This window comes from Maniola jurtina, chromosome 4 (genome assembly GCF_905333055.1).
Source record: "Maniola jurtina chromosome 4, ilManJurt1.1, whole genome shotgun sequence".
Taxonomy (NCBI): domain Eukaryota; kingdom Metazoa; phylum Arthropoda; class Insecta; order Lepidoptera; family Nymphalidae; genus Maniola; species Maniola jurtina.
The window spans coordinates 3254043-3275361 of NC_060032.1; the positions used below are offsets into that span (position 1 = coordinate 3254043).

Genomic DNA, 21319 nt, shown 5'->3' on the forward strand with positions numbered 1-21319 from the left:
TATCGTAATTACTACCATTAATGTCAATTTATTTATCAAAGTTAACAATTATTATTATTTGACAATCACTAATTTAGGTATATGTACCACTGTTAGTAGGTACTCATTTGGATTAAAAGACTTTAACTTTGAGTTTAGAATGATTGTGGGTATGTATTTCCAGGTGGTGACTGTGGGAGCGCGTGTAGCGGCGGCATGCGCGTGCTGGTTGCGGCGCTCGCAGCGCTGCTGGCGCGCGCGCTGGCCAGCCCCCACGAGCACCGCGCGAGGCACCACGCGCCCGAGCACGCGCCGCACTTCCCCGCCCCCGCGCCGCCCCAACCCTACCGCGGCCACGGCGAGGCCGTGCGGTACAACCCCGAGCTCGACACCATCCTCCCGCGCCAGGACGACCACGAGACCTCGTCCAAGCGCGCCAAGTTCGACGACGAGTCCTCCTCCAAGCGAGCCAGCGAAGAACGCTTCTACTCCAACCATGAGAGGATCGAGGAACTCATGGCGGACGAGCCCCAACTCGGCCCCGAAGCCGATGACCTAATAGTACGCACGAGAAAAGGACGAGTGAGAGGCATCACTCTCACAGCAGCGACTGGAAAACAAGTAGACGCATGGTTTGGCATCCCTTACGCTCAAAAACCCCTCGGAGATCTCAGATTTAGACACCCGCGACCGGTAGAAAACTGGGGCGATGAAATCCTTAATACGACGACACTGCCACACTCATGCGTTCAAATTGTAGATACCGTGTTCGGTGACTTTCCTGGCGCAATGATGTGGAATCCCAATACGGATATGCAGGAGGACTGCTTGTACATAAATATCGTTACACCAAAACCACGTCCCAAAAATGCGGCAGTCATGCTATGGGTGTTTGGTGGTGGTTTCTATTCTGGAACTGCTACATTGGACGTATATGATCCTAAAATCCTTGTATCTGAAGAAAATATTGTGTATGTATCGATGCAGTATAGAGTGGCTTCACTCGGCTTCCTATTTTTCGATACTGCAGACGTTCCCGGGAATGCTGGATTATTTGACCAACTAATGGCTTTACACTGGGTTAGAGACAATATTGGTTATTTTGGTGGAAACCCTCATAATATTACACTTTTCGGAGAATCTGCTGGTGCTGTGTCCGTTTCTTTACACTTGTTATCACCTCTTTCTAGAAATTTATTTTCCCAGGCTATAATGCAATCTGGAGCTGCTACTGCTCCCTGGGCCATCATTTCGAGGGAGGAGAGTATTCTGCGTGGCATACGTTTGGCTGAAGCAGTTCACTGTCCGAATTCTAGATCAGATATGGGACCTATGATTGACTGCTTAAGAAAAAAGAGTGCCGACGAATTAGTTAATAACGAGTGGGGAACACTTGGCATTTGTGAATTTCCATTTGTACCCATCATTGATGGCTCATTTTTGGATGAAATGCCCCGAAAATCCTTAGTACATCAAAACTTTAAAAAGACAAACATTCTAATGGGATCAAACACAGAGGAAGGTTATTACTTCATCCTTTATTATCTCACTGAACTATTTCCGAAAGAAGAAAATGTTGGAATAACTCGAGAGCAGTTTCTTCAGGCTGTAAGGGAGTTAAATCCTTACGTGAATGATGTAGGCAGGCAAGCTATTGTGTTTGAATATACGGACTGGCTTAATACAGAAGATCCAATAAAAAATAGAAATGCTTTAGACAAAATGGTTGGCGATTACCACTTCACTTGCGGTGTCAATGAATTCGCACATCGTTATGCTGAAACTGGGAACAACGTTTACACTTATTACTACAAACATCGTAGTAAGAATAATCCTTGGCCATCTTGGACTGGAGTGATGCACGCGGATGAAATTAACTATGTGTTTGGTGAGCCCCTTAATCCAGGAAAGAATTATTCACCAGAAGAAGTCGAATTCAGCAAACGTTTAATGAGATATTGGGCCAATTTTGCGAGATCAGGGTACGTATAGTTATTATTATTTGAAAACAATTCTTAGTTTAAGCTGACGTAGAAGATTCGAAAATCTTTTTTCAACACTAAGAGCGCTTCATCTTAGGCTGCATGATCACTTGCCAGCAGATCTGATTGCAGCTAAGCGCTAGTCTATATATGTATATCTTTTTTTAATATCTTCAGCTTTTTAGGGTTCCGTTCCTCAAAAGGAAAAACGGAACTCTTACAGGATCACTTCGTTGTCTTTTTGTCTATCTGTCCGTTCGTCCGTCGTGTCTGTCAAGAAAACCTATAGGGTACTTCCCGTTGACCTAGAATCATTAAATTTGGCAGGTAGGTAGATCTTATAGCACAAATAAAGGAATAAATCCGAAAACCTTGAATTTGTGGTAAAAAGAAAAGCTTAAATTGCTTAAAGAAATTAAGAGTATACGAAGTTAAGAGTTTAAGCTAGGTCACTTCATAATTCGAAAAATTTACATTTCAGGAATCCATCCCTAAACGCTAATGGCGAAATGACGAAGGTCCATTGGCCTGTTCACACAGCATTTGGGCGAGAATATCTCTCACTCGCTGTGAACTCGAGTGCGGTGGGACACGGCCTTCGTGTCAAGCAATGCGCCTTCTGGCAGAAGTACCTGCCCCAACTAATGATGGCTACTAGTAAGTAGTAGTATTTTATGAACATCCATAGCATCATAGATAGATAGAAAACTTTATTGCATACAAAACCTGAAATAAGACAAAACAAAGAAAGTGCAAACTAAATACAATTGTGTGCAAAGGCGGCCTTATTGAAAGGCGGCATCATAATGATCATCTACGTTTTAAGAATTTCTAGTTCAGTGCTTTTTACATGTTAGAAGTTAGCAAGATTTATCATATTTCAATGACGCGTCATTCTGGAGTCAGACTGGAGGCACGTCATGCTACGCGATATAACAAGCAAATGCTTTTGCAAGAACGTTTTCATACTTGGCCATATCTTCTTCTTCTCTCTGGGCTGGTTTCCGCACTTAAACGTTTCCGTCTGTTGTGTGTGCGTTCCCTCCCCGCCGAAGTCTTCACTCCAGCCATCCAAGCTCGCACCAGAAGCCGAGTAGACCGCCTAGGTTGCTGAGGGCTTCACTTGGCCATATGTTTCAGTTAACAGCGCGACGTGACGCGCAACCATGTCTCCAGAAAAGAGCCTTAAAGATGATTGTTGTGTCTAATTTTGTTCTTGATCTTTTGCAGGTAAACCAGAGCCTCCAAAGAATTGTACGAACTCTGCAACACCATCATATCGACCGACGCATGTTGCGGTCTATTTGGGACTTACGCTTGTAGCAACTGCAAGGCTAGCCCCGTTAAAATTAAAAATATGAATGATTCATTTAGGGATAATGATGATATTTAGCTTTTTGATGTTGGTTTATTCCGTTCGCTTTTCAATGCTCCACTGATGAGATTATATTATGTAGTGATTGGTGGAGAGATTATTTGTGATTATTATGGCCCACTGTTGGTACATTTAATTGTTAATATCGACGGCTTAGAGTGAAAACCTGTAAGTGTAAAAGAAGTAACTTTTCAGGAGGAAGAAAAAACTGCCTGCTGTAACTAACAGAAGCGAGTATTTACGAGTTTCTCATTTAATGTCATAGATGGCGTTACGAGTATCGAATGAACAAATTAGTCAGATCAAGATGTGCGTTGCGAGGTTTTCTTCCTAGAAACGCAATAAAATAAATTTGAGTAAAAATGCATTCCCGAGGTTTTCACTCTAAGACGACGATATATAAATTAGCATAAAGAGAAGTCGAGTTTTAAAATGAGGGCTTAAAAATTTAGGTTTTAATGGTTTAGGTATTACGTAAAATCAACATTATGTTGAAGTTATTTTTTGATGTGTAAATGAGGGAAAGTCGTCCTAGATACGTATGTAGTTAGTGATATTTTCAATGTTCGGTATGTTTACAGTGGGCCTAGCGTTTACGCATTTTTGTCCAATGAATCAGTGGAATATTTAAAAAATTATTTTTATATGTATAGTATTTAAATAATTATGTATACTTTAGTTGTAAGCCACCTTAAGTGTTATATTGCTCTGTAAGTCCATTAAATATTTATCAAGCTTTGGTTAAGTTTCATAATTGATTGTAAGGAAGGTAATATTGTTCATGAAGTTAATGTTATATCTATTTTAAAAGGGAGTGATGCCTCCATCAACATATCACTTGTTAATAACAAATTATAGGAATACGTAGTGGTTATTTCGTCTTAGTTGATAAGATTTTACATATCTTACAAGAATAGGTTAAAAAGGGGATGACAATGAAATAATAAATTGGGAAAAATAATTGCCGTGGATGACTAAATAAGAACAGGAACATGAAAAAGATAATGCAAACTAAGATGAACTTAGAATTGATGGATTAACAAATTAAGTAAATGAGATACAAATAAAATCTTAGCTTTAAAGCGCCTCTATTGCAATACATATCACGCAAGGCATAGAAATGTTTAAGTTCATTCTAGCCTTAGTGTAAGTTAAGAGTATAAGCTAGGTCACTTCACAACTCTGTAGCGGACCAATATTAGAAAGTTGTACATGATAAACGGTGCGATTTGTAAACCAATTGTGGAAAGCGAAAGCAAATGTTTGAACAAACCCGTAACAAGCAAAATTATCTTTCGCAGAAGATTTTAAATAATAGGATTGGTTGGAAGATATTAAGAATGTAACTGATTGTGTTTTAGATGTAAAGAATGAACAGGAAAGCATAACTAATATTAATGATAAATATAAGCCAATGAAAAAAAGCATGGAAAAATAGCAAATGAAAAATAATAAACTGCTATTAACACGTATTGTTAACATGATGAACATCACGGGCTATCTTAATAGATAGGTAGGATTAGGTACTAATAAGAAAACGGTATAATACTTCTCTATTTCCTAAATAAAATTTGAAGTTCTTATGTACCTATGCGGAAAGTGGCGGCAGAATTATGATGAATTCAGTGTGTAGAACACTCAGTATGTTAGAACATACAAATTAGTATCTTAATGTTTAGGATTGACTCAATATCTAGATTAGAGATGTAGTAGTCCAGCGGTTCAGCTTTCGAATATTGGTATTTATGAGATAGTTGAATCTATACAATTTGTTCGAGATACAAAATACAACTTACTAGTACAATACAGTAATTCTAACGTCTATTGCGAGAACTATTTTATAGTAATCGAATATTATTGATCCAAGGCCCCAGTGCCGCCAGGTTACGTATTTTCCAGAAACTCAATGTGTGGGATAGAGTAGTGCTAGTGTGTACTTAATTAACGTACGTATATTTCAATCTTGTATTGACGACTTATTTAAAAATATCAGCTGCTAAAAGTACGTAAAATTTTACTCACTTTTTTTAAAGTCCGAGTGCTGATTTTTTTTATGTATATTTCCTGAGTATCATATTAATATAAAACATACGACTCAGACTATAAGTAAGATTAAATAATTATGTAATTTTTTGCGAGCTTTTAAGCGTCTGGTGGAAATAACAGCCGACGGGAAGCGTCTAGCAGTATTAACTATTAAATTATATTAATTATAATTATATTCTGTAAAATATATATAAAATCAGCACTCAGACTTTAAGAAAAGTGACTAATATTTTGACGAAGGTACTTTTAGCAGCTCATATCAATTTTACCTACACAATAATACTACTCTATCCTATACATTTTGTTTCTCAGAAAATAAGTAAGGTCTGGTGGTCCTGGAATCTTGATCTATATTTAATTCATGTAAATAACGTATGAATGTTAGTATATAAAGTAGGACTCGTTGTTGTTCGGATCTTAGTTTTTATGTATTTTTAATTCAAGGGCAGGGCTCAAGCGCCTATGTGTCAAACTTATAACCTGTTGTGAAAGACGATACCTTACGAGATGTAGATGATAAAATATTTAATTTTAATAGATTTACTATTTCGGGCTTTTGTTGATTTCATTTTGTAATTAGACTAGGAGTAAAATATACAAATTTTAATTTGTATAAGTCGTCAATTGAGCTATGTCGTCTGTCTTGAATAATGGTGTTTCGATAATAACTAATTTATAAATTATATTCAGACAGATAATATGGCTTTTCGAGTAGCTAATACGAGTGGTTATAGGCTGATGTTAGAGGATGTAATCTATTCACGTTATTTCACGTTCGATATTTCACGAAGTACGCTTATTTTAACCTGCGTATATAAACCTATAGAGTGCCTCTTGTTCACTTTTATATATATTGATATAACACTTAGGCGATACTAGTAGTTGTAGACATTACTTACATATTTGCACTTTTCAACTTTCTGTTTGTTTACTTTTGGATGGGAAAGGGAGGAGGCCGAAAGACGTCGAGTAGTGCCAAAAGCGTTAAATTGTTACAACTAAGTCCAAATTCCTGAGAGATTATTTTAGACTAAGCAAGGAAGCTAAAGATGCGCAAAATGTAAGTTGAGTATAATATAATTAAAGTACATTTGGAACACCTGTTTAAAGTTACCTATCTCTTTTGCTTAACGCAACATCTAAGCTTGCTTTATCTGCTGACTAAAATACTAATTATATCAACTACACACTGCACAAATGTACATAATATTAGGTCTGCAGCTTTTTTATAGAGACAGCTAAAGGAACAAAATGATACTGCGATGGTACAAAAAGAGAACAAAAGTAGGCAACAAGTGTGCTAGTTCAGAAAACTGTAACTAGATTGTAAGAGAGATTAAATTTCTGCTAAAATATAAATCGCTATGGATTGTAAAGTAAAGCTTAATAATGTAAATAGCAAACGATCGCTAATGCCACTCTGATACGTAAAACTTTATTTAATTTACCGGTGGTCTCTCCGTCACTAGCTTCATACAAACGTAGTTTGAATCTCATTTGAATATTAACCCATCAAACTCGATGTAATTTTGTAGCCACGTTATAATAACTAATATCTATGTCTGTAGTTTGCCAGATTTCCTTAAAAATAACTAGTTTTAAAGTTACAGGAGTTAAAGATTTGAACAAAAATTCTTGAGACCGTGTGGAAACGAATATTGTAACGGAAATCTGGAAAACCACAGACATAGTTATTAGTCCCTAGAAAGTATTTACAAATTTTTATTAAGTTTGGTTGGTTGTATCTAAATAAAAGCCGATAAATTACATTTGTTTGGAGTGGACTACGAAAAAATTCCTCTTGCTCATTGCCCAAAAGAGGTGCCCGATTTTTACGATTTTGCTTGGCAGTATGTAAAACACGATTTGTACATGTCATCATAATAAATCGTCGACGTAAAAGTTTAGATCTTGTTAACTAGGTCATATCAAAGATAAAAAAAAGTTCAAATAGGCAAAGGTCATATTATATTCGTATTTAAAAAAATGAAGACAAATTCGTACGCTTGTGTATGTGACATGCATGCGGTGAGCGGCATAGACTGCGTAGATATTTAGAGCGGGCCTTTGTGAAAAAGAACGTCCATGCGCATTGAGTCGGTATGTTTTAGAAGATGACCGCCCGTTACCATGTCTATAAAAGTCGTTGGGTTATAATAATGACATCAAAAGGGGTTGAACATTTTATATTGGAATCTGGCATACTTAAAAGTCTGCCATTTTGAAAAAAAAATACCTAATATGAATTTGATGAAACATGTGTCAATAGCCTGAGTAAGTGATTTATTACAATCAAATACTGTTCAGTGATGAAATGTATATGTAGAAAAAGAAAGCATTAACAATTACCTATTACTTATCTTAACGCTTTATTTTTCTGATTTTGAACTCAAATATCTCAGAAAGTATAGGTATCACTTACAACATTTACTAAACACTTTTTGATTGATTGATTTACTCGTAGTCTATCGATTGGCACATGTTTTATCACTAGCCGCCGAAACGATAGGTTATAGTATATACCAACTAGTTCAATGCCCTTTGGACGCTCGGTTTATTTAGTGTATTGTCGTCTTTTTTGCGGGTATACGTTTGTGTACCCGTACCCGTTTGTGTGTTGCTCATTATACTGCTCTAAAGTTGAATAATAAAAATGAAAGACGTAATATTTTGGTGCAAAAGTCTTAATTTGCATTGAACGGCATAACAGTTTCATTTTTAATTTCTATTTCGGTATGATTTCGATAAAATATATTATATTATACTATCTACAATTATAATAATGTGAGCATAATGGCCTTAGAGTAAATATAAACCAGCTATAGAGCGCGTTAGGCTTAGGTCTACTTAAGTCAGAGCTTAGTTAAAACGAGATGGTATTCGTGGAATAGCCGTCACATTCTATATTTAAATAAGTACATAATCTTTTCATGGTGGCATACGTCTTTATCTCTAAGGGCCGGCGCACAAATGGTGGAGCGCAGCGCAGAGCATTTTTTTACTGTCAAAATATTATCAACATTGTCCTCATTGAAATAATATCTAAAATCAGTTGTGCATCCGTGCGGATACTCGCGCATCCGCGCGCAGTCCCGCGCGTGCTCGCGCATTCTCTGGTAGAAATTCGCGTAATGTGTCACGCGATTAGAAAACTTCGCAGGCATGCTCTGGGCTGCGCTCCGCCATATGTGCGCCGATCCTAAGTGCTCGATCAACATGACGGCTCATGGGTACTGTAAGCGCTCTATAGCTTAGGTACTTATTTCAACTCTAAGATTTTACTCAAATTATTTAAAGGTATGAAAAAATACTTAGCTGATAAGTCGACATGCGATAAAATCGGAATTATGATAACATGTATTAATTTCCGTATCCTAAATTCACGAATGGCCTAATATAGCGAAATTTTGAAAGCACGAATTAATTGAGTCGGATACACTTATAAAATGCCACCCATCGACGCCACGTTAATAATGTTAAGTTCATAATAATGTAATAAGTCCATCGCTCTGGCTACACGCTCCATCTTGCCTGCGCAGTTGAAACTGCACAGGCAAGAACGAGAACTGCGCAGTCCAATCTTTAGCAGCTTTTGGAACTTAACTGCGCAAACTGGCTTGTGCTGGTATGCTCTCAGTCTCAGGTAAGACGCTGCGTGCACTCGGAGCTTATGGATGAGTTACATAATAACCGCAAAGCAGGTAATCGCAACTTGAAAAGCTCCATTTTAAGCAAATAGCGCGTAAAAGTTTCTTATAAGTGATATTGATTTTTCTATACCTGCAGCTGTTATAACCGGTCAAGTACAAGTCGGACGCGCACAATAAGGGTTCCGTACCATCGTTGGAAATGTTATAAAACTGAAAAAAGAAACAATTCGTTCGCTTTAAACTTGCATGGCGGCCATTTTAGCTCTACCTATTACGATTCTTGAGATAAACAGGTGCACTGACAGCTAAGGCTCAGTAATAGGGGTCCCGTTGGTGCCCTTCGGTTACGGAACCCTCAAAATAGTAAGATTTTTTGACCTCACATGGTTTTGGTTGGTTGGCAATGGTTGGCATTTTTACAAGTGTTCCCGGCTTAAAGTAAGGCCTACGCTGTGTCGTCTTTGTTAATTTACATTCCAGTTATCTTTTTAAATTCTAATAGTAAATTTTCTAGTAAGTTATTATATAATCTTAGTGCTATGATTGCATTATTGAATGTTTGCAACGTTTGTGTTTAATTATAAAAATAAATGCTTGTATATAAACTAATTGTCTTTGATTTTGTTTCTTTCTATGAAATGTAATATTATGTATTTTTAAAACTCCATACAGGCAAGGCTCATAGTACATTTGATGTGCATTTTAAAATGTTTTGTCCTATGAAAACAACAAATATTGTTGAGTTTCTTGCTATTTTGTAATACCCTTGTGATTGAACCAAATTCATTTTATCATAAAAAATAAAAACTGAGTAAGATTATGAATTTTCTCAGGATTATAATGTCCATTTTTAATCCCCGACGCAAAAAGAGGGGTGCTATAAGTTTGACGTGTGTAGCTGTGTATCTGTCTGTGGCATCGTAGCTCCTAAACTAACGAACCGATTTTAATTAAGTTTTTTTGTTTGAAAGGTGGCTTGATCGAGAGTGTTCTTAGCTATAATCCAAGAAAATCGGTTCAGCCGTGTGAAAGTTATCAGCTCTTTTCTAGTTACTGTAACCTTCACTTGTCGGGGGTGTTGTAAATTTTTAATTTACACTTGTAACTAGGCAGATTCGAGCAATTATTATTGTATAGTTTGTTTTGAGTTTTCTGTATATGTATGTATATGTTTGTGTGTGCAATAAAGAATTCTAAATAAATAAATAAATAATAATAATGTCCTCCCGACCGAATTTCAGCTACGGCTGTCAATCTGCATAGTGATCAGCCTGTGTCTATCTAATGTCTATTTTATGATATTCCGGCTTTTGATTCCTTAAATCTTGATTTTATCAAAATACTGATATAGTTAGGTATATTGATTACCATTTGGCCTTCGAATCAAAATCATGTGGCAAAAAAACGAAAAAAATACCTGCAATACAATGCAATTAATCTGCTGATAGCAATAAGTATGTCAAGATAATTATCAATTTTTGTGATTAAACCTTTAAATTAATTATGATAAATAATAATAAAAAAAAGATTTCTGTTAGATTTGTAGAGATTATAAAAATATAGGTAGGTATAACTAATTGACATTTTATTCTCTGTAAATTTTATCTTATTTATATCTGATGCCCACAACTTCATCCACGTAGATTAAGATTTTCAGGGTTCAGCTAAACCAACAAAACCAATGAACCAACAAACAAACATACTTTAGCATTTATAATATTTACTTCATGCCGGACAAATGCCTCTACTTTCTGAATTATGCGCATTTTAAGTAATTAAATATTACGGTGAAAGAAAACGGTGAAACATTTAATCAGTGAAAGATGAACGGTGTGAAAACCGGCATGCCTGAGAGGTTTCCATAATAGACTCCGAAGTAGATTATAGTCTAAAACCTCATTCTAAGACACTTGTGCTACCGAGTATTAGGCTACCGATTGGTTAAGATGATGGCTACAATACCTATTCAGTTTATACGAACGAACTTGAGCTTGGTACCAAAGTAGGAAGCTGTTCCAAAAGTTTTAAGATACCCAACACTCTACCATTTTTGTTAGTTGCGTGGACCATGGCAGACGAGATTTGGGACGAACCGGACGTAGAAAAACCGCTAATAATTCATATTATATCTCAAAATAATAATCGCTGAATATACGTCTACGATAATCGGTGGCGTACGATAGCAATAATTATGATATAGGTAATATTAGGCGAGTTATCATAATTTAGCTACCTACTTTCTTAATCTGATTGAAATCTCAGATTTGTTTTCCAGTATAAATAGGGGGGTTTTTTAATAACAGGCCGTGTTTTGCTGCTGCACTGGTAAGCATAATATAGGATTTGTTTGTTAAATAATAATTATCACCAAAAAATTTAGGGCCGCATACAGAAAATGCGAATGCATACAAAAAATTTATATTTAAATGTGCATTCGGATTATTTAATTTTAATTGGACAAAGTTATTAAAGTTTGTTTAGATTTGTAAATAAAACAATAACAATGCTAGTTTTGATTTAAAATAGAACTTCTGGATGATTTCTGTGCATTCATTATATATTTAAAAAAAATATTGGAGGAAGCATTATTATGGACATAATTACTAGAAGCCCAAATAATTTTTCTGTATGTGTACTGAAACAACTGCACGGATTTGATTGCAACTTGCCATACCTACTTATAGCTAATACTGCGGGTCAACATATTATACCTACAATAGATTTTATCCCGTGGTAAATATCTAAATATTTTCTCAATGTAATTCAATATGGCTTTGATTACTACATATTCGGAATCTCAATTTACAAGGAAAGTTTATATGTATGAAAGTATTATAACGCATTCATTCATGTTTATGGTATGGGTAAGCCCGTCCTTCTGTGATCGTCCACATATCAAACATTATGTGGATGTACTAGACATAACAACTACTTACGCTATAAATAAAGAAGCAGCATGGCAACGTTACGTGTTACATGTACTCTAACAATTTATGTTGACCAATTATTCGTTATGGATATTCAGGAAATTCGATTTAAATTTTTCAAGCTGCATATATTATTACGTGCCTTCAGGCTCAAAATGTTGAATTCCTAAAATGTTGAATTCCTAAAATGTTGAATTCTCATAATGTTGAATTTGCAAAATTTTGAATTTCGGACCATTTTAGGAATTCAACATTATGGGCCTGAAGGAATATAATATCGAATCCTCAAGTGAATCTTCCATTGGTTCATAATGCTCTTCCTAGACGAAGCAACAATTAATTTTATTATAGTCGGTTTCTCAATTCAAAACTTCAATTTACAATTATATGCCATGTACCTATTAAGTGATTGTAGCGCAGACTCCTGCCTGGAGCCTAGAGTAAATCCAATTCACTCTTTTTACCCGACTACGGCAAAGCCGAAAGGAAGGGTTATGATTTTTATCGTTTATTACTTACCTAATCTTCGATTGTGTATGTAATTATATATCTTCGGTTGAGTGTTTAGGTATTATGCTTTTTTCATGAGCAGACTTTTGATAGATATTTTCAACTTGTGTAACGCCGAGTCTTTGACTAGAGGGTTTTATTATAAAAGGACAGAAATCACGATTGCTGTTTTATTTCTTGTATTACTAAAGTTATATTTTTGTAAATAATATTATTTCCTTTTTCTCTTGAAGGGAACAGCGTAGTAATAAATTCCATAATGCGCGTATTGCCCTGTTTTTTATAAGTAAAATAAATTGTAAAATATAATATTACAGAAATAGCCTACTTTATAATAGTTATGACATTTATTTTTCAGATAAATCGATTCAAAATGAAGGCTTTCTTCATCGCTTTTTTGGCACTGGCCGTAAGCGCCAGCGCCTTGCCCCAAGAATATGAAATAGGTAAGTGGTAAAGTAGATTTTAGTGTTTAAAGTATCGTGAGTGATGTCCATTATAAATCTATGTTTAATATATACTACTAGCTGATGCCTCCGATTTCAAAACAATTTCGTGGGAAATCTTTGATATAACGGGATAATTATTATACTTCAGCCCGGCTAGCATGGGCAGTAGATAAAAATTATAATATCCCCCGATTATATCCACCGATGTCATAGAAATCAGTGGATATAATCGGGGGATAATATAATATAATTTTTATCTACTGCCCATGCTAGCCGGGCAGGAGTGGTCTCATATCAATTTGGTGAAGAATATCCTCGAAGATTAGAACTCCTCAACGGATAAGAGTAAATTGCTCGCGATCAGTGTAATAGCTTAGTTTTTAACCAGGCATATTACACCCCATTTAGGCTATTTTTTTTACAAACTTAGAATGTCATATTTATTTATATCTAATTAAAATCTAAAAAATAAGTTTCAAGTTTATAGCTTTAAAAACGAAATGATTTCCATACAAACTTTCATCCTCTATTTCAAATTCTTATAGATCTTTTTACGCATTAAAAGAGCTTATCTCCTTTCTCAGGCTTTGAACAGCTATCTCTGTACTTACCCATTTAAATCGGTTCAGTAGTATCTAGGCGAGATTGCGTAACACTCAGACAGACATAGCTACTTTCCCATTTATAATATTAGTAAGAATATCTATTATATTTATAATGCTAAGACTTAACAGTTACCACTTAGAGAGGTAGATATTTACTCTGCCATGCCACGCGACAATAAAGATAGAATTTTTGCTACGCGATCCCGACGCGTGACAGAGAAACGCGATACTCAGCCATAGATACTTTTCACGGCCCAACAGTTTAACCGATTTTGATGAAATTTGGTACAGAGTAAGCCCACATCCCGGATAATCATAGAGTTCCCACGGAATTCATAAAGACACATCTGTTTAATTTATATAAAAGGTCTAGAGGTACGAGTAGTTCGCATCTCGGAAACTGACATAGGCAACTTTTTATCCCGGAAAATCAGTTTTGACAGGATTTTTAAAAGTTACCTAAATCCACGCGAACGAAGTCGCGGGCATTATCTAGTAATTTATAATTTTTTTACTACTAGCTTAGGCCTGCTACTTCGTCCGCGTGGACCACAAACCACAATTTTACCACTTTAAGGGTTGAATTTTCAAAAATCCTTTGTATGTCGAATGCAATGTCTTAACATCGGCAGGACATAAGAAAGGATTGTTGAAAATTCATAGCTATCTGCAAGCCTAATTTCAGCCCGATTCGTCTTGTAGTTTGAGCTGTGCTTGATAGATCAAGTCAGTCAGCTTTTTCTTTTATAAGTATACTAGAGGACGCCCGAGAAAGATCCCGTGGGAACTGTTTGATTTTTCGGGATAAACTGCTTATGTCAATTACAGGGACGCAAGCTACCTCGGTACCAAATTTCATATAAATCGGTTAAGCGGATAGGTTTTTAGGAATCCCGTAGGAACTCTTTGATTTTCCGGGATAAAAAGTAGCCTATGTTCGTCCCCGTGATATAAGCTAACCCTGTACCAAATTTCGTCAGAATCGGTTAAACTGTTGGGCCGTGAAAAGGTAGCAGACAGACAGACAGACAGACACACTTTCGCATTTATAATATTATAAGTATCACACTTTCGCATTTATAATATTAGTATGGATTTAGATTGTGCTAAATTGTCGTCCAAATATTAAATAAATAAATAAACAAACGTTTATTTCAGACGTTTCCATCCATAGATTGTTAGTATGTTAGTAACAATTTTTCCTTAATTTCTAAGTTAGTATTATTAGTTTATGAGTAATTACAATTCCTATACATCAATATTTAAATATATGTTTCAGAAAACTGGGAGCAGCGTAATTTAGTAGAAAGACAAATCAGACAAGCAATTGAAGCCCTCAGCGCCGCCATCAAAGATAATGGCTATGATCCCCTGGAAGTCCGCAGATGGGCCATAGAAACATCTCCTCAACCAGGGTATGTAGCTATTATCATTCATCATATCTGATAACGAAACTAATTTTTAGCAAAAAATGCGAAAATGATAGATTTATCGACTGTTCTGTACCGAAAAAGAGATGACAGTAATGGAAATCAGCCACGACGTGCGTGCAAAATTAGTTGGTGCCTACGAGTATATCATATAAATAAATAACGGTTTCTTATATCTTTTAATTTTATAGAATTGAATGACGATTCATCATCATCAATCATCAATCATCATCGTCAATTCCTGAATGCCTGAAAACAAAAGTCTTTAACCAGTGTGTCCTTCCCGTCCTCACCTATGGTGCTGAAACGTGGACACTGACAAACGGCCTTGTCCACAAATTCAAAGTTGCTCAGCGAGCTATGGAGAGGGCTATGTTAGGAGTTTCCTTGAGTTGAGTTTGAAATTTGTGTAGTCCACGCGGACGAAGTCACGGTTGTATGCTAGTTTAAAATAAAACTACGTAAACTTGTATTTTATGTTTACAGCATCGATATGAAGGTGGCGATTCAAGATTTGAGTCTTAAGGGCGCCAGCTGGATTGAAATTCGAAGACTGGACTGGAGCACCCTTCGTAGCAGACTCCAACTGACCGTTGTTCTCCCTGAAATCAGCTTTTCTCTCGGTAAGTACGATTAACCTTTATGATAATAGGGATGATGACCACTAGTCAAATGAGCTACTTTTGAGGGTTCCGTACCTCAAAAGGAAAAACGGAACCCTTTTAGGATCGCTTTGTTGTCTGTCTGTCTGTCCGTCCGTCCGTCCATCCGTCCGTCCGTCGTGTCTGAAAGAAAACTATACCAAGTTCATACCAAGGGTTATCATATAAAAGGGCTTTACCTGTACATTCTACAAGAGATTTTTATTTATTTTTATGCGTAATAGTTTTTGATTTATCGAGCAAAATGTCGGGAAAAATACCCGATTGCGGAACCCTCGGTGCGCGAGTCCGACTCGCACTTGGCCGGTTTTTTAATAATTAATCACACTATCACATCACACTATCACACTAATATTATAAAGGAGAAAGTTTGTATGTGTGTGTGTGTGTGTGTGTGTGTGTGTGTGTGTGTGTGTGTGTGTGTGTGTGTGTGTGTGTGTGTGTGTGTGTGTGTATGTTTGTTACTCCTTCACGCAAAAACTACTGGACGGATTGGGCTGAAATTTAGAATGGAGATAGATTATACCCTGGATTAGCACATAGGCTACTTTTTATCCCAGAACATCAAAGAGTTCCCACGGGAATTTTAAAAAACCTACATCCACGCGAACGAAGTCGCGGGTATCAGCTAGTTCACAATAAATTGTAATTTTTATATTTAGGTACAACGTGTTTGGTAAATAGTATATATAGCGACACGTAGGTACTCATTTCAATCTGATAAACACAATACGTGAAGGTATGATATTTCCTTACAAAAGCTAAGTGGTGTGAAAGCGAAAATTGTACGTCTATGGGTGTGACGGTGTGTGGTCTAAACATCGATGTATATGGATGAGCCCTTCGAAGATAAAAAACGCGCTCAAAAAGTCAAGAGAATTTGCAAAAGTCTCTTGACTTTGGCAATGACGATGACGTAAGATTCAAGCGTATTTTTGCGGACGGAATTGTACGGGAAAGGCTAATCCATATACATCGATGGGTCTAAATACTATGGGTCTAAATTTTAAGCGCATGTAAAGGCCATGACATAATTAGTTGAATTTAGATTTGTCTGACAGACGGGGGTCTATTATATAAATATACATTATATATTTGTATTTCAGGTAAATCAAGGTTTGAGGTCAACGTCCAGGGACAAAAATACGTTTCTGAATTCAGTGGCACGTAAGTGAATGCAATTCAAACTACCTTAGTACAGTCAACATCTGTTATAAGTTGAACATCGAAAGAGAGCACCATCCAAATAGCCGGGACTTACGAGTACTTATGTTTCTGTCATTACTCATTGTTGTTGTGTCTTTGGCAAGAACCAGGCGAATTATGGATCGCCCCGCTTTTTTAGGGTTCCCTACTCCAAAAGGAAAAACAGAACCCTTATAGGATCATTTTGTTGTCTGTCTGTCTGTCAAGAAACCTATAGGGTACTTCCCGTTGACCTAGAATCATGAAATTTGGTAGGTAGGTAGGTCTTATAGCACAAGTACACGAATAAATCTGAAAACCGCGAATTTGTGGTTACATCATTAAAAAAAAAATTAAAATATGTTTCAATTTTCAAAATAAGATAATACCTACCAAGTAGAATATCATATGAAAGGGCTTTACCTGTACATCCTGAAACAGATTTTTATTTCTTTTTATGTATAATAGTTTTTGATTTGTCGTCCAAAATGTTGGAAAAAAATACCCAAGTACGGAACCCTCAGTGCGCGAGTCTGACTCGCACTTGGCCGCTTTTTTTCGGATCGAGTATGCTGCGTGGCCTACTGGCCGCTACAGCGTTACCGGGGGGGATGACGAGCGCCATGCTTCGCCTGGGGGTGAGCCCTAGGGCTCGAAGAACCAATTGGAGAGGTCGGGAGGCAACGCCCTCCTAAACGCGCCTCCTGTGAGGCTCGCAACACGGTTTAGGATGACGTTGGGATGGGTTGGACTGGTTAGTCCATGCGCCCCACGTCCGGGTGACGTTAGATATCAGGGACCTCGTCTTCGTCGGCGAACACTGTGTGATAAGGTTGAGTTTGTGTGTAGCTCTACAACAATGATGCATTGTCGGTCATGATATTTTGATCGTCGGGGTCGTTAAGGACGTGCTTAGGGCGTCTTTTATCTCCGCATTGCGCGTCTGCTTTATACTCCAACGAGGATCGCGATGGTGGCGCGGATGACGTAATCGAACTATTGAACAAAGTGTCGACAACTAAAAGATGGCACTGCCGACATAAATATGTACATTGTGATTAATGCCTAACTATTTAAAAATTTGCTCTAAAAAGTATGGCTTGTTATTTTAACCGACTTTAAAAAAGGAAGAGTATCTCAATTCGTCGGGATATTTTTTTCTTGCTGTAACTAGGTACATGCTTCTCTTTCAGATATGTACTGTCTGGGTTTAGTATTGGCATGGACGTGACATTGAACATAGGTGCGATCTCTGGCATCAGTGTTCGCTCATTGGCTGCTGAAATGAGGTTTTCTGGAATGAAGGTAATTAACTCATTTTTATTTTATTTCGTTACAAGCTAGCCCAAGGGACTGCAATCTCATATGGTGGTAAGTGATGATGCAGTCTAAAGGTGCCCACGCACTTGAACTGCACTGCAGCGGAACTGCGCGTCGCGTCAGCGCCCCGCACGATATTCTGTCCAGCCGCGCCGCGCGGCAGTGACGTGAGCGCAGTTCGAGTGCGTGGGCACCTTTAGTTGGAAACGGGCTAAATTGGAATAGGGTTATTAAACCCATACCCCTTATCGGTTTCCACACAGCATCGTATGGTGGTACGGCTTTGCTGATAGGGTGGTAACTAGCCACGGCCTAAGCCTCCCACCGGACCAGATCAGAGACAATTTAGAAACTATAAATTTCCAAATTGCCGCTGCCAGGAATCAAACCCGGGACCTACCACTTATAAGACAACAGCGCTCTCCACAGCGCCAGGGAAGTAGTCGAAATAAATTGTTGAACTATAACTCTAGATGATTCCCACACATCCGTCCGCGTGGATATACTTCTAAGGGTTCCGTACACAAATGGTAAAAACGGAGCCCTATTATTAGCCCTGTCCGTCCGTCTGTCTGTCCGTCCGCATGTCACGGGTGTCTAGCTCTTAGACTAAATGAGTTATAAAGCTGAAATTTTGGTGTTTGGTGTAGAACGTTAACCCAAAACCAAATATTGAATTAGAATTCAATTAAATTATTTTTCAGGAGGGCCAAAAAAACTTTTTTTTCTTACCCTAGCATGTAGGGTAGGTATCATTGTTTAGACTTTAGAGCACATTGAGTAGAGTACGAATATATATTTTTTATCTTAACCTTATCTTTTAGACCATTTTTGTGACGGGGGTTATCTCAAGAACCAAACTATTTAGGAATGTGAAAATTCGGTTTATTTTGTAGCATACACTGTATTTAAACAACAAATACTGAAAACAACGATTTATAAAATTGTTTGTAAGCTGTGACCAAAACAAACGATTTTTTTTTTTGGGTTTTTCTTTCATGGTTTATTGCGATGTTCTAGCTCAGAAAAGAAATACTTCATACACCCAAAATAATATGATGTTTATAATTATGTATGAAACCCTAAATGAGCGAGGCACGACTCGCACTTGACTGTTTTTTTAAATTTATTTTGCTACTGAAGAATCAGCATTTGAAAGAATAATTTTACTTTATTATATTCTCAGAGTGACATCGATATGGTCATCAACCAGAAGGATTACTCTGATCCAATAAACAACTTCATGAACGACGAACTTCCCAGATGGCTTCTAGTTAACCAGGTAAGCTATCATCTATTTGAAGATGAAAGAAAGAAAAACGTTTATTTCTTTAACTTTGCCACACATCACATTATGTTATAACTTATAACTAAAACTTGGATAAGATTCCTTTACTTGAGCATTAAATTCAAGGGCAAGGAACTAATGGCTGACAATAATATACTTTTAGGAGATATGATGCCTCTCCTAAGGTGGGGAGGTATAATTAATACTCGCTTTCTTTATAACTTCATTTACTCACAATGCGTGTTACCAAGAACGGCCCGTCAACACATGGGAGTCCGTTTTACTGGTACGTTTTTAACGGATACGTCATAAATTTATGCTCTGTTCACACAGGCACCTTATAACGTTCAACGGATCCGTCATTACTGGATGCGATGTGTGAACAGAAAACTCGCAGTATACCGCCGCTATTCTACAAGGATGGATCTATCCGTTAAAATTCTACGTATCCGTATACTATTTCCGTTCCATCCGTCCAGTATTCGATGACAAAACGGAATGTCATTTTTTTACGGAACGATATTTTTTACTGTATACAGAATACTGTGCCATGTATGAAGTCGCTCATACAACTACATACGCCATCGACGAAAAAAAAACGTACACGATAAAACGGAACAGTAAAACGGAGACATGTGTGAACCGGCCGTAAAGGAACGTAGTATGGACTGACAACTGTACATACATAAAACATGAAATACAAGTAATCGTGTTTATACAGCGGCCGCGGTGTTCCGCTGAGTCAGGTCAAGCGTCTTATTACATTGTGTCCCTACATACTCAAGGAACCTACGGACTTTATAATTTTATCTCACAAACATATTAATTGCAATAGAGCAGTAACAGTATAAGGGTACAGTATCAATTACACAATACTTCTTAATTATTGTAAAAACTATTATATTATATTCAACAATTTTTTTCTAAAAATTTCATTGCAAGAAATAAAATCAAAAAAAAAAAACCAGTGTAATTGCATGAGAAGCAAAGACTGAATGAGAGCTGTTGAATCTTTATTGTAATTATACCGTTTTGTTCTAAATCACGAATGGGTTTGGACTCAATTTTAGCACAGTTTTAGGCCCTTTTGCTTAGATTTGATTCAGTGATCGAAATCATGACCTTTAAAATCAATTACCCTAGGTACAGCTGTTTAGGCCGTTTTGCTTAGAAATTAGTTCAGATATTATATTTTCAGTGGGCTAAAGCCATTTACTAAAACAAGTATTTTGATCAGAACCGTAATTACACCGTTTTGTTTGCCTGCTCCTCAAGTATTTATATTATACAAATGATTTCTGCTAGTAACTACCTAACCTAAATTATTATATTTTCAGAGAGCAATCGACAGCGCGCTTTCCACAGCACTCAAGTGGATGGCGGATCAGTTATTGGGTTAGAGCTCGATCATGGAAAAACAAAATACAAATAATAAAACAGACCTTTCTATTTTGTAATCAATGGTTCTTTTTGTGTTGATTCGTTAAATAAATACTTTTGTGAATACTATATTACTGTTCATTTAATTTTTATACCATAACTATAAAAAAGTATAAGGTAAGAATAACTAAGACTGACTGAATGGCGTGGCCCAGTTGGGAAACGAAAGAGAGGTAGACCTGTCGAAAGCTGGGAAAATGAAATCAAAAAAACGGGAGGCATTAACTGGAAAAAAAAGGCCCTAGACAGGAAGACCTGGAGAAAACTGGAGGAGGCCTTTACTCAATGAGAGGTCCTTAATATTAAAATGAAAATTATTATTTTTTTGTCAACCAATTCTTTGTTTAGTTTACTAAGGATAAATAAAAGGCTTTTTTATTTATTTATTTATTTAACTATAGAAAGGAAGAAAGAAAGAAAAGAAAACGTTTATTTTTGAAAGCTGTGCCACTCATTACTAGTCGTACCTAA

General features: G+C 36.8%; 2 protein-coding genes across 2 annotated transcripts in view; both read left to right on the forward strand.

The window, feature by feature from the left end:
• LOC123864373 (acetylcholinesterase-like) overlaps positions 1-3556 on the forward strand; it is a 52825-nt gene extending 49269 nt beyond the window's left edge. Inside the window, exons 3-5 of the mRNA XM_045904763.1 lie at positions 164-1961; positions 2443-2618; positions 3192-3556. Coding sequence (XP_045760719.1) covers positions 196-1961; positions 2443-2618; positions 3192-3322 — 2073 coding nt within the window. The 5' untranslated portion in view covers positions 164-195 and the 3' untranslated portion in view covers positions 3323-3556. The remainder of the gene's footprint in view (positions 1-163; positions 1962-2442; positions 2619-3191) is intronic.
• Positions 3557-12842: 9286 nt separating this feature from the next.
• On the forward strand, positions 12843-20851 carry LOC123864398. The gene is made up of 7 exons (XM_045904803.1): positions 12843-12915; positions 14803-14938; positions 15440-15576; positions 16722-16782; positions 17994-18105; positions 19307-19402; positions 20746-20851. The coding sequence occupies exons 1-7, from the start codon at positions 12843-12845 to the stop codon at positions 20806-20808; spliced, it is 678 nt and encodes a 225-aa protein (XP_045760759.1). The 3' UTR covers positions 20809-20851.
• Positions 20852-21319: the final 468 nt, after the last annotated feature.

Excerpts from the sequence above, each read along its gene's own strand:
- LOC123864398 (XM_045904803.1), top strand. The coding sequence starts at position 12,843 with ATGAAGGCTTTCTTCATCGCTTTTTTGGCACTGGCCGTAAGCGCCAGC. Across the intron at positions 15,577-16,721 it reads TGAAATCAGCTTTTCTCTCG|GTAAATCAAGGTTTGAGGTC; the intron begins GTAAGTACGATT and ends TTTGTATTTCAG. Across the intron at positions 19,403-20,745 it reads GATGGCTTCTAGTTAACCAG|AGAGCAATCGACAGCGCGCT; the intron begins GTAAGCTATCAT and ends TTATATTTTCAG.